This window comes from Onthophagus taurus, chromosome 7 (assembly GCF_036711975.1).
Source record: "Onthophagus taurus isolate NC chromosome 7, IU_Otau_3.0, whole genome shotgun sequence".
Taxonomy (NCBI): Eukaryota; Metazoa; Arthropoda; class Insecta; order Coleoptera; family Scarabaeidae; genus Onthophagus; species Onthophagus taurus.
In genome coordinates, this window is record NC_091972.1 from 1142741 (window position 1) to 1153571 (window position 10831).

The 10831-nt window shown below is 32.3% G+C and overlaps 3 protein-coding genes across 4 annotated transcripts in view; all 3 read left to right on the forward strand.

Moving 5' to 3' along the window:
* The window catches only part of LOC111422322 (nucleoside diphosphate kinase homolog 7), a 63615-nt gene continuing 52784 nt past the window's right edge, over window positions 1-10831 (forward strand). Inside the window, exons 1-3 of the mRNA XM_071197408.1 lie at window positions 1-79; window positions 6314-6359; window positions 9919-10325. The gene's annotated coding sequence lies outside the window, so the exon portion shown is untranslated. The remainder of the gene's footprint in view (window positions 80-6313; window positions 6360-9918; window positions 10326-10831) is intronic.
* Window positions 91-5834, forward strand: LOC111429503 (presequence protease, mitochondrial). 2 transcript variants are annotated; one of them, XM_023065434.2, is made up of 4 exons: window positions 91-337; window positions 435-566; window positions 628-2848; window positions 4990-5834. In XM_023065434.2, exons 2-4 carry the CDS (start codon window positions 446-448, stop codon window positions 5732-5734), a joined length of 3087 nt encoding a protein of 1028 aa, XP_022921202.1. In that variant the 5' UTR covers window positions 91-337; window positions 435-445; the 3' UTR covers window positions 5735-5834. The 2 variants fall into 2 exon arrangements, with proteins under 2 accessions (XP_022921202.1, XP_071053504.1); XM_071197403.1 differs by lacking the exon at window positions 91-337 and having other exon boundaries at window positions 348-566.
* On the forward strand, window positions 8779-9868 carry LOC139430877 (methyltransferase-like protein 25B). The gene is made up of 3 exons (XM_071198308.1): window positions 8779-8985; window positions 9042-9263; window positions 9320-9868. The coding sequence occupies exons 1-3, from the start codon at window positions 8779-8781 to the stop codon at window positions 9866-9868; spliced, it is 978 nt and encodes a 325-aa protein (XP_071054409.1).

Here is a 10831-nt window from a genome sequence, read left to right on the forward strand (position 1 = left end):
TGTAACATTCCAAGGAATCAACAGCAACAACATCGTGTTTTTTCACTGTTTTGATTACGCCGATTTACCCGCCATTCAAGTAAGTACACATAAATCAAAAAACATAACCTATAAAGCACCTGTTCAGTCTTTTTTTGTAACCTAATTCTATTTAGAATTATTTTAAACGAAATTAGATATTGAATTTTCTGATTATATGAGAACTTCGTGGTTGAGTGTAAAGAAATTGTAACCGGCAATTTTTAAAACGTAACGTTGCGCAATTCTTAGAACGTGATGTTCTTCCCGTTGTTCTTGTTCTAATTTTGGTTGTCTTGGATTTATTTGTGAAGTACAGGTATGTGTAAATACTGTCAAAATGACAAGTTATTAGCGACGGGAACATTCCCGTTTTAATTAAATTATCGATAATTTACTATCGTCGTCTCCTACAGTATAGGTTAAGATGCTTCGAAAACTTACCAATTTAAAATTGAACTTATACAGTGTTCATCAGATTATTAGACAGTCTTCTCAAGCTATTACTAAAGCTGAACTTCAAGATGATGGATCTGTTGACATTTCAGGTAAGGAAATGGTTTTATTCATATTTAACTTTAATTAATTATTATTCTATCTTTATTTTAGGATATAAAGTTGGTACAAGAGCATATGGTTTTGAAGTTAAAGATCTTCAAAATATTACGGAATTTAATATTACAGCCCTTCGCCTAATGCACTTAAAAACTCAATCGGAATATTTGCATTTATACCGAAATGATAACAACAACGTCTTCTCAATTTGTTTTCGTACCACTCCAATGGATAGTTCAGGTCTTCCTCATATCCTCGAACATACTGTCCTTTGTGGATCAAAACTTTACCCGGTTAGAGACCCTTTTTTTAAGATGTTAAATAGATCCCTAGCAACATTTATGAATGCAATGACTGGGTCTGATTACACGTTGTATCCGTTCAGTACACAAAATTTCCAGGATTTTTGTAATTTGCAAAAGATTTATTTGGATGCAGTTTTCCGACCGAATTTATCATATTTAGATTTTCTACAGGAAGGTTGGAGGTTGGAAAATGTGAATCCAGAGGATCCTAAAACTGATTTAATAATAAAAGGAATTGTTTATAACGAAATGAAAGGGGCGTTTTCTGAAAACGAAAGGATTTTAGAGCAGAAAGTTCAAAATTTGATTTTGCCTGATCATACTTATGGTTATGTCTCAGGTGGGGATCCTTTAAAAATTCCATCACTGACTTGGGAGGATCTTAAAAATTTTCATAAGAAATCTTATCATCCGAGTAACGCAAGGTTTTATTCGTACGGGAATTTTCCTCTTAGTCCAACATTAAAATATTTAGATGAAACTTATTTATCATCATATGAGTACCAAAATCCAAGTGAAAGTTTGGTGCCTTCTCAAAAACGTTGGGATGGTTTAAAAAAAGTTCATTCTGAAGGTAGATATGATAATTTGGGGGATGTCTTTGAAAAACAAAATGCTTTAACTATTTCTTTGGTGATGACTGACGTCACAAATGTTTATGAAGTGTTTTTATTGAGTTTTCTCACAGAGTTACTTATAAAAGGCCCGAATGCTCCGTTTTACAAATCGATGATTGAACCAAATATTTCTGGGGGTTTTATTCCTTGTACCGGACTAGACACACAACCTAGGGATTCTATTTTCACCATAGGATTACAAGGATTAAAAGTAGACGATTTTGAAACCGTTCAAGAATTGTTTGAAAAAACAATTAATGATGTAATCGCCAACGGATTTGAATCTAAACACATTGAATCGGTTCTACATCGATACGAAATTAGCGTTAAACATGAAATGTCCAGTTTTGGGTTGAATTTATTGTTTGGACTGATTCCAACTTGGAATCATGGGGGCGACATCATCAGTTGTTTGAGAGTGAATAATTTGTTGGATAGATTGCGTTCAGATTTAAAGAATGATTCGAAATTTTTACAAAATACCGTCGAGAAATATTTCAAAAAAAATAATCACAAACTCATTTTAACTATGTCGCCTGATAAAGAGTACGAATCTAAACTTTTACAACAAGAAAACGAATTAATTAAAAGCAAAGTGGCCACATTAACAGATGAAATAAAACAAAGCATTTATGACAAAGGATTGTTATTATTAAAAGAGCAAAGTGCCGAACAAAACAAAGAATTGTTACCTACTCTAACGATGCAGGATATTAACAACGACGTCGAACACGTTCAAACTGAAAAGATCAAAATCGGACCGGTTCCAACCCAAATAAATAAAGTTAACTCGAATGGAATCACTTATTTTCGCGGAATAATCAATACTTCTCAACTAACCCCAGAACAACACATGCTTCTACCATTGTTCTGTTACATTATCACAAAAATGGGAACTAAAACTATGAATTATCGTGAATTTGACAATTTAGTTATGACCAAAACGACCGGTTTAAATATATCAGTTCATTTTGCTGAAAGCTTGTATCAATTACACGTGTATGAGCCGGGTATATTATTGTCAAGTTATTGTTTGGATCACAATGTTGATGCTATGTGGGATCTTTGGACTGAAATATTTAACTTGACTGAATTCAAAGATGTGAAGAGATTCGAGACTTTAACGCACTTATACATGACCAGTATGACACAAGGTGTTGCTGAAAGCGGTCATCTTTACGCTATGCAATCAGCAGCTGGCTTGGTTTCAGGGGCAGCTTATCAGAAAGATTTACTTACAGGGTTACAACATATTAGTTATATGAGAACTTTAATGAAAACTAGAAGGTATGAATCAATACTTACCGAGTTGGCTCAGATTGCAAAGTTGTTGTTTGATAAAAATAATTTAAGGTGAGTTATTAGCTTATATTTATTAGTTGGTACTTTGAAATATACAGGGTGGGCCAAATTGAGCACTTTTAAAGGGAAACGCCTATTTCTATAAGAGATACAGGAAAAATGATGTCAGTGTCTGAGGCTCGATTTTTATAAGAAACTTAATGGCAAAATCGATATCTCTTAAGGTTTCAGAGATACAGGCTGTTTTTCAAAAAGTGCGTTTTCGAAAAATCGTCATAAACTTTTTTCTTATTGATAAATCTTCCTTTCTGTAAAAACATTTCTAAAGCAACTTTTTAATAAGTTAGAATAAGTTAGCTTTCCCTCAAAGCAATATTTTAGCAGTTATTGACATAAAAATGATTTTTTTTAAATGGCACTTTTTTGAAAAACATTCTGTATCTCTGAAACGGTAAGAGATACGGATATGCGGTTTTCGCCATTAACTTTCTTATAAAAATCAAACCTCAGACACTAATATCATTGTTCCTCTATCTCTTACAGAAAGAGGAGTTTCCCTTTAAAAGTGTCGAATTTGGCCCACCCTGTATAGCATTAATTGACGATACCAAAACAAATATTTTCGATATCGACTATTTAATTTTACCGCTTCTTAGAAAGATCTCTTTTATTGAACTAAAACTAGACCTAGAATTAGAAACGTTCGGGTTTAGCTGTCTTGGGAGACTTAAAACTAAAACCGAATGTTTCTAGTTATAGGTCTAGTGTTAGCTCTAGTTTTAATTGTTATTAAGTGTTAGATTGTGGCATATTTTTATTGAACGAAAACTAGAACTAACACTACACCTAAAACCAGAACCATTCGAGTTTAGCTATGCGTCTCTTAAGACGGCTAAACCTGAATGTACCTAGTTCTAGATCAAATGCTAGTTCATATCGATATCTCTTACGGTTTCAGAGATACAGGCTGTTTTTCAAAAAGTGCGTTTTCGAAAAATCGTCATAAACTTTTTTCTTATTGATAAATCTTCCTTTCTGTAAAAACATTTCTAAAGCAACTTTTTAGGTGGAATTCGATGGAATAAGTTAGCTTTCCCTCAAAGCAATATTTTAGCAGTTATTGACATAAAAATGTTTTTTTTAATGGCACTTTTTTGAAAAGCTTCCTGTATCTCTGAAACCGTAAGAGATACGGATATGCGGTTTTCGCCATTAACTTTCTTATAAAAATCGAACCTCAGACACTAATATCATTGTTCCTCTATCTCTTATAGAAAGAGGAGTTTCCCTTTAAAAGTGTCGAATTTGGCCCACGCTGTATAGCATTAATTGACGATACCAAAACAAACATTTTCGATATCGACTATTTAATTTTACCGCTTCTTAGAAAGATCTCTTTTATTGAACTAAAACTAGACCTAGAATTAGAAACGTTCGGGTTTAGCTGTCTTGGGAGACTTAAAACTAAAACCGAATGTTTCTAGTTATAGATCTAGTGTTAGCTCTAGTTTTAATTGTTATTAAGCGTTAGATTGTGACATATTTTTATTGAACGAAAACTAGAACTAACACTACACCTAAAACCAGAACCATTCGGGTTTAGCTATGCGTCTTAAGACGGCTAAACCTGAATGTACCTAGTTCTAGATCAAATGCTAGTTCTAGTGATAGTGCTAGTTAGCATTAGATAAACTTTCTTGTTCTAGGTGTAGTGTTAGTTCTAGTTTTGCACTAGCAGTATTACTAGAGCCAATACAAGACCTAGAACTAGAATCATTCGGGTTTAGCCGTCTTGAAAGACGTGCGGCTAAATTCCAATGTTTCTAGGTCTAGTATTAGTTCTAGTTTTGCACCAGCACTATTACTAGAGCTAACACAAGAACTAGAACAATTCTGGTTTAGCCGTCTTGAGAACACATGAACACAACAAATGGTGTTGCACAACCAAACAATTTTGAATTTCTGCAACCAGTTGCGAAACGCATCAACCAACACCATACACTACACAATTTTCGCAAAACAGCGATTGTTGCGCAATTTGTTTGCAGGTGTATGGGGCCTATAACGATTTTTTTAAGCCAGATAGAGTCCATTCGAATTCGCTGTCATTCAATTTTGAAGTTATTTAACTTTAATATGAAATGAATTATAACATTAATAATAATAATAATTCTTTTGTTTGTATTTTATAGGTGTTCGTTAAATTTGTTAGAATCAAGTCAAGCAACAATTGTAGGAAGTTACGAAAAGTTCATAACAAAATTACCAGGAAATAGATTCGGAGTTCCAAATGAAACAACATTTAACACAGGAAAAGTTTGGGCACCAACCGACGCAATAAACTGTCACCATCACGTAATTAACGTTCCAATCCACTTTTGTAGTAAAGGCATTTTGACTACTCCATATACAAATGCAGACTACGCTAAACTGCGTGTTTTGGGAAGGTTATTGTCAGCGAGATATCTTCATCCAGAATTAAGAGAAAAACGGGGGGCTTATGGAAGTGGGGCGAGAATAAATTCCGACGGCGTTTTTACTTTTTATAGTTACAGAGATCCAAATCATTTAGCTACGTTAGATATTTTTGATAAGAGTTATAGCTGGTTACATAGCGATTTGAGTAAAGTGACGAATCAGGACATTTTGGAAGCTAAGTTAGGCGTGTTTCAAGCTGTTGATGCCCCTTTAACTCCATCTAATAAAGGGATGAGAGAGTTTTTAATGGGGATTAGTCCTGATATTTTACAAAGACATAGGGCGGATATAATGGTCGTCAATCGTGATGGATTAAAAGATGTTAGCGAAAAATATTTGTCGCGGGATTCACCTTCACAAACTAGTAAAGTAATACTAGGTCCTAAAAGCGAAAATTTAAATACAGCTTCAAGGACGAAAGAACTTTGGACTACTGTTGAAAACGAACAGATTGGATAGATTTGCAATAGATTTGTTATTTATGTTATTAAAATTGTTAATGTAACTTATTTTTCTTTTACTTTGAAAATGTGAGATTAAAGAAGTACATAGAACTTAATTTGGTTTCTTTTTTCTTCACATCCTCTAAAATTTTAAATATGTGAAATATAATATACAGGGGTGAATTTAGAACTTTTTACAACTCCTGAATATATCATTTTTAATAGATAAAAAGTTTTCACGAACACGAAAAGATGATATTAAGTTAGCATATTTGACGAAAGACTCGTTAAGTGAAGCGGAAATTGAACGTCGGTAGAACAACTTTCGAAAAATGTAAAATGCATTGAGTTAATATTAAAGAAGCAATACATAAAGGTTCAATTCATTCGAAGTGAGGTTTAAGTTGATTGATTTTTGAAACCTCAAATGGTTACTTTTAAAATACAGTGTTTTTTTTTTTACCAGTATCCAATACTTTATGAATTTAAATTTCGGTATTGCATTTGTATTCCTGGGTAATCTATGTTTATCGCTCATTATTTATTTATTTTTTTTACTTTAAATTTCTTAAGATTTTTCTTTTCTTTTTTGTAGAAAGAGAAGTAGACGTTGAAACGCCCCAAAGAAACCAACCAGTAAGGTAATTTGTTATTCTAACTTAAATTTTCTTTTGATAAGATTTAATTTACATAACTATATTGCAAAGATATTTATTGGTTTTAACGTTAAATTTCTTATTTTCACTTTTCATGAATTATTAAAATTTTAAAACGATTACATTACCGACGGTTAGTGAATGAAAAATTACGCAAGTTAAATTAAGCAGGAATAAAAGATAACAATAGAAATTTAAATAAAATCTCGGATTTTATACAGGTGCCTCACGTAACTGGTTCATTAGAACTTTCTAAGGTTCCACTATTCGTAGTGGTTTGAAATTTTGGTAGCATGGGTTGTTCATTCTAAACTTTTGATCTAAAATATTTTCAAGATGGCCACCCCATCCGGTCTACCGGAAGCAGACCACAACTTCGTTATTTTAAATGGAATGCTATAGTTTTTATTACACCTTTCAATTATACGTAAAAAAATATGTTGACTTTGATAAAAGTTGTTGGTACCTAGCGTTTTTTGTTTTCGAGTTATTTTGATTTTAAGTGTTTTTTGACAAATTTCACCATGGTCTTTAAAAGCCCACATCTCAGCTAACGATCATTCAAAAAAGCTCTGCATTGGCACGACTACTCTACAGATGCTGCCAAATAGATTGTAATTTGTTGTATCAGAGAATCTTATACAGACTGGTCAAAAATTGAATTATCGTTTCTCAATATTCAATTGCGAGAAAGTCGAAAATTTTAAATGGAACACCCCATATTTCTTTACCCTATCAGAAAGGGAATTTAATTCTCTACAATATATCTATAAACATTCCTATACCTATTTATTGTAGTTTCCCTGATATTGGAAAATTAATCAAAATCAGACATAAAATCCCAAAGCCCGTTTGTGTTTTTGTTAGCAGGCCAAGACAATTTGACAGTTCATCGTTTAATTTATTTAAATTATTATTGGTATTATTTCTACAAATAACTATGATTGAATAACCTTTAGCTTGCTCGCTTTTATTTACCAAAAATAACCAACAGCAAAAAGAATAAATGAAACAATGAAAAACAACAATTTAATAACAGAAATTAGAATGAATAAGATATAAAAAAACAAAAACTTAAAATTATAAAAAAATTAAAACTGTTCGATATGCTGACCATTCACCATTAAACATTTTTTAACTCTTCTTTCGACTTCTACGGTTGTGGCCCGTAGAAGTTGGTCGCCATCAATAGTACGTAGTGCACGCATCACTCTATCACGCAACTCTTGTCGTGTGTTGATTGGTGAATTGTACACTTGATTTTTTAAGTGACCCCACAAATAAAAATCCAATGGTGTTAAATGTGGAGATCGTGGAGGCCGTTGCCATGAATATAAAACAAATTTAAAATATCGGCGTTGGAATAATTTGCCATGATATACAATGACTTTCACTCGTGATCAAAAGTAAGTAACAACAACAATAACACAAATATGGACCAAAAACTGTCAAAATTCCATTGCATTCTAATAAAAAAAACAAACGTTTTCCCGCATTCCGTGCATACTTTGATTAATGTCCCAATATCAGGGAAACTACAATAAATAGGTATAGGAATGTTTATAGATAATTTGTAGAGAATTAAATTCCCTTTCTGATAGGGTAAAAAAATACGGGGTGTTCCATTTAAAATTTTCGACTTTCTAGCCATTGAATATGGAGAAACGGTAATTCAATTTTTGACCACCCTGTATAAGATATTCTGATACAAGAAATGACAATCTATTTGGTAACATTTGAAGAGTAATCGTGCCAATTTAGAGGTTTTTTTAATGAACGTTAACTGAGATATAGGCATTTAAAGAGCATGGTGAAATTTGCCAAAAAAAGCTAAAAATCAAAATAACTCGAAAACAAAAAATGGTAGGTACCAACAACTTTTATCAAAGTCAACATATTTTTTTATGTGTAATTGAAAGGTGTAATAAAAACTATAGCATTCCATTTAAAATAACGAAGTTGTGGTCTACTTCCGGTAGACCGGAAGTGGTGGCCATCTTGAAAATATTTTAGATTGAAAGTTTAGAATGAACAACCCATGCTACCAAAATTTCAAACCTCTACGAATAGTGGAACCTAAAAAAGTTCTAACGAACCAGTTACGTGAGACCTGTATAAATCTACGGACTTAATTGCCCAGGTACTGCTCACCTCTGATAAATACTGCATGTAAAATTTGATTATGGATCTCCTGTTGGACGCTGATATTCTATATTTAATTCCTACATTTGTATTAATACTGATTTTCTTTGCTATCTTTACTGCTTTTTTCGTAACGATCATAATAAAGCGAATTATTTGTTTGCTTAATTTGATAAAAAATGAAGTGAAATAATTTTATTAACAATAACATTTAGATTAAGATTTTAATCTTATATATCATCTTTAGGTTATTAAAAAAATCATGGCAATACCTCAGTCCTACACGGATTCAAAAACATATATGCACGACTGTTTACAATTTTTAAACGATTATCAATGGATTTATAATTACCCAAATACTCATATCTTGGTAAATAAAATTTTTGAAAAGATTCCTTTAGATTGGGTGGAATATTTTAATAAATTTAATACCAACGATTTTAATTCTTTAGCTTTGGGGATAGTTAATGTAAAGTTGATAATGTTACATTGTATATGAACTGGAATGTAATAAAAATGTTTTAGGAAAATGCTCCTTTGAGTTTAAAACAATTTCTACGGAAGCTTGACAATTTGAAACCTAAATTTGAGTTGAAAACTTTGCCGGAAAATATATCTTTTACTTTTCCGAAAAACATCTCGATAGGAATAAAAAAGAAACACGAAATTTTGTGTTTATCATCGGTGGTTGATCGTATTTGTAGGGATAAAGATGTTAAAAGTGTTCTTGATGTGGGATGTGGCCTTGTAAGAAATTAAAAAAAATAAACAAACATTGATTATTATTGCTTACTTATTTCTAGGGGTATCTTCCACATCTTATTAATGAGAAATTTCATTTTAAAGTTATTGGGGTTGAAGGCGACGAAAAGAAAGTTAGATTAGCAGAGGAGTATCAAAAGAAATATTACCCCCATTCGATTGAAAATGTTTCATATTTACATAATTATATAACCAAAGATTCTTTAGATACATTAATTAATTTAGGTTTGGATAATTTTTGTATAACTGGTCTTCATGCTTGTGCCGATTTAAGTATAACTATTCTTAAGTTATTTCTAAAAATTACTTCGGCAAAATGTTTAGTAATAATGCCATGTTGTTATCATCGATTAACAATAAATTCCATCGAAGATGGTTTAGAAACCTTTCTGAACTTTCCATGTAGTGATATCTTAAAAAGAGTCGCTGAAAATTTTAAAATTGAAACATTTTTAAGGCGACCATTTTTAAGATTAGCAGCACAACAAAGTTGCGAATCATGGAAAGAACTGGACCATAACGCTCACGACATTCATGCAAAAAATTGTTTATTCCGAGCAATTTTACAAGAAATTGCCGAGGAAGGTTAGTCATTTAAAATTAGTCTGTTTTACGTTCAATCTCTTAATGTTTGTTGTAGGTGGTTACGAAATTCGGCGGTTAAAGCGGAAATCTGGCAAATCGATCAACAGCAAAGATTTCGACGCGGAAACATTCTCAAACAACTTGTCGTCCACGCACTCGTTCACAAGTTCTAACCGACCTGTCGACTGCAGTGAGATTCGGGTTGCTTTTTTGGATAAGTGGAACAACTGTCGTCGTCACTTGCCCCTGACGGAAGCCTTAACTTCCTTGCAGACTGCCGTGCAAATCGTTTGTGAAAACCTAATCCTACTCGACAGACTTGAGTACCTGAGGCAGAACCGTTTGCACGCCACTGTTTGTAAAGTTACGGATGAGCGACTTTCACCTAGATGTTATGCCCTCTTAGCAACCAAACAGTAATATTTACATCGATACATACAGCAAAGAAGTTTTAGGTTTAAGGTAAGTTTTTATTTATTATGTTTATATCGTTGAAAAGCATATTAACTTCGCATCCTAATTATTGTTAACTGAAATTCGTTGATAAACTTTAATCCGTGCATGTCGTATTTACATCAAACTACATCGTAATTTAAACGTTATTATTAACGCGAAAAACTAATAACGTGTTATACTCTGTTTACGTTGTATTTTACGCGAAACAGATCAGAAAATTGAGCTATTATTTGGTAATTATTTATTCCAACATCGACGTATGTCACCAGGAAAGAAAATTTACGGGTTATTGGGTATCTGCTACGCCTAATAATGAATAACCTCTTACAGTTAACAATGAAATATTGTTGTCTCATAATCTTCTTTTAAATACAGAACAAATTAATTGATTCGGAATTATGTCAATACTAGAAAATCCAATAATAACTTTAATAACTCAAAGCACTTCTTAAGAGCTCTTCGCTAATCTGTAGCAATAATAGCTTCCGGATTAAACGACTCAATCGATTTTT

What these genes read in the sequence shown, in the direction of transcription:
- LOC139430877 (XM_071198308.1), top strand. Translation starts at nt 8,779, where the DNA reads ATGGCAATACCTCAGTCCTACACGGATTCAAAAACATATATGCACGAC. An exon ending in TAGCTTTGGGGATAGTTAAT is followed by an intron (nt 8,986 to 9,041) that starts GTAAAGTTGATA and finishes AAAATGTTTTAG; the next exon opens with GAAAATGCTCCTTTGAGTTT. An exon ending in TTGATGTGGGATGTGGCCTT is followed by an intron (nt 9,264 to 9,319) that starts GTAAGAAATTAA and finishes ACTTATTTCTAG; the next exon opens with GGGTATCTTCCACATCTTAT.
- LOC111429503 (XM_023065434.2), top strand. Translation starts at nt 446, where the DNA reads ATGCTTCGAAAACTTACCAATTTAAAATTGAACTTATACAGTGTTCAT. An exon ending in TGGATCTGTTGACATTTCAG is followed by an intron (nt 567 to 627) that starts GTAAGGAAATGG and finishes TCTTTATTTTAG; the next exon opens with GATATAAAGTTGGTACAAGA. An exon ending in TTTGATAAAAATAATTTAAG is followed by an intron (nt 2,849 to 4,989) that starts GTGAGTTATTAG and finishes TGTATTTTATAG; the next exon opens with GTGTTCGTTAAATTTGTTAG.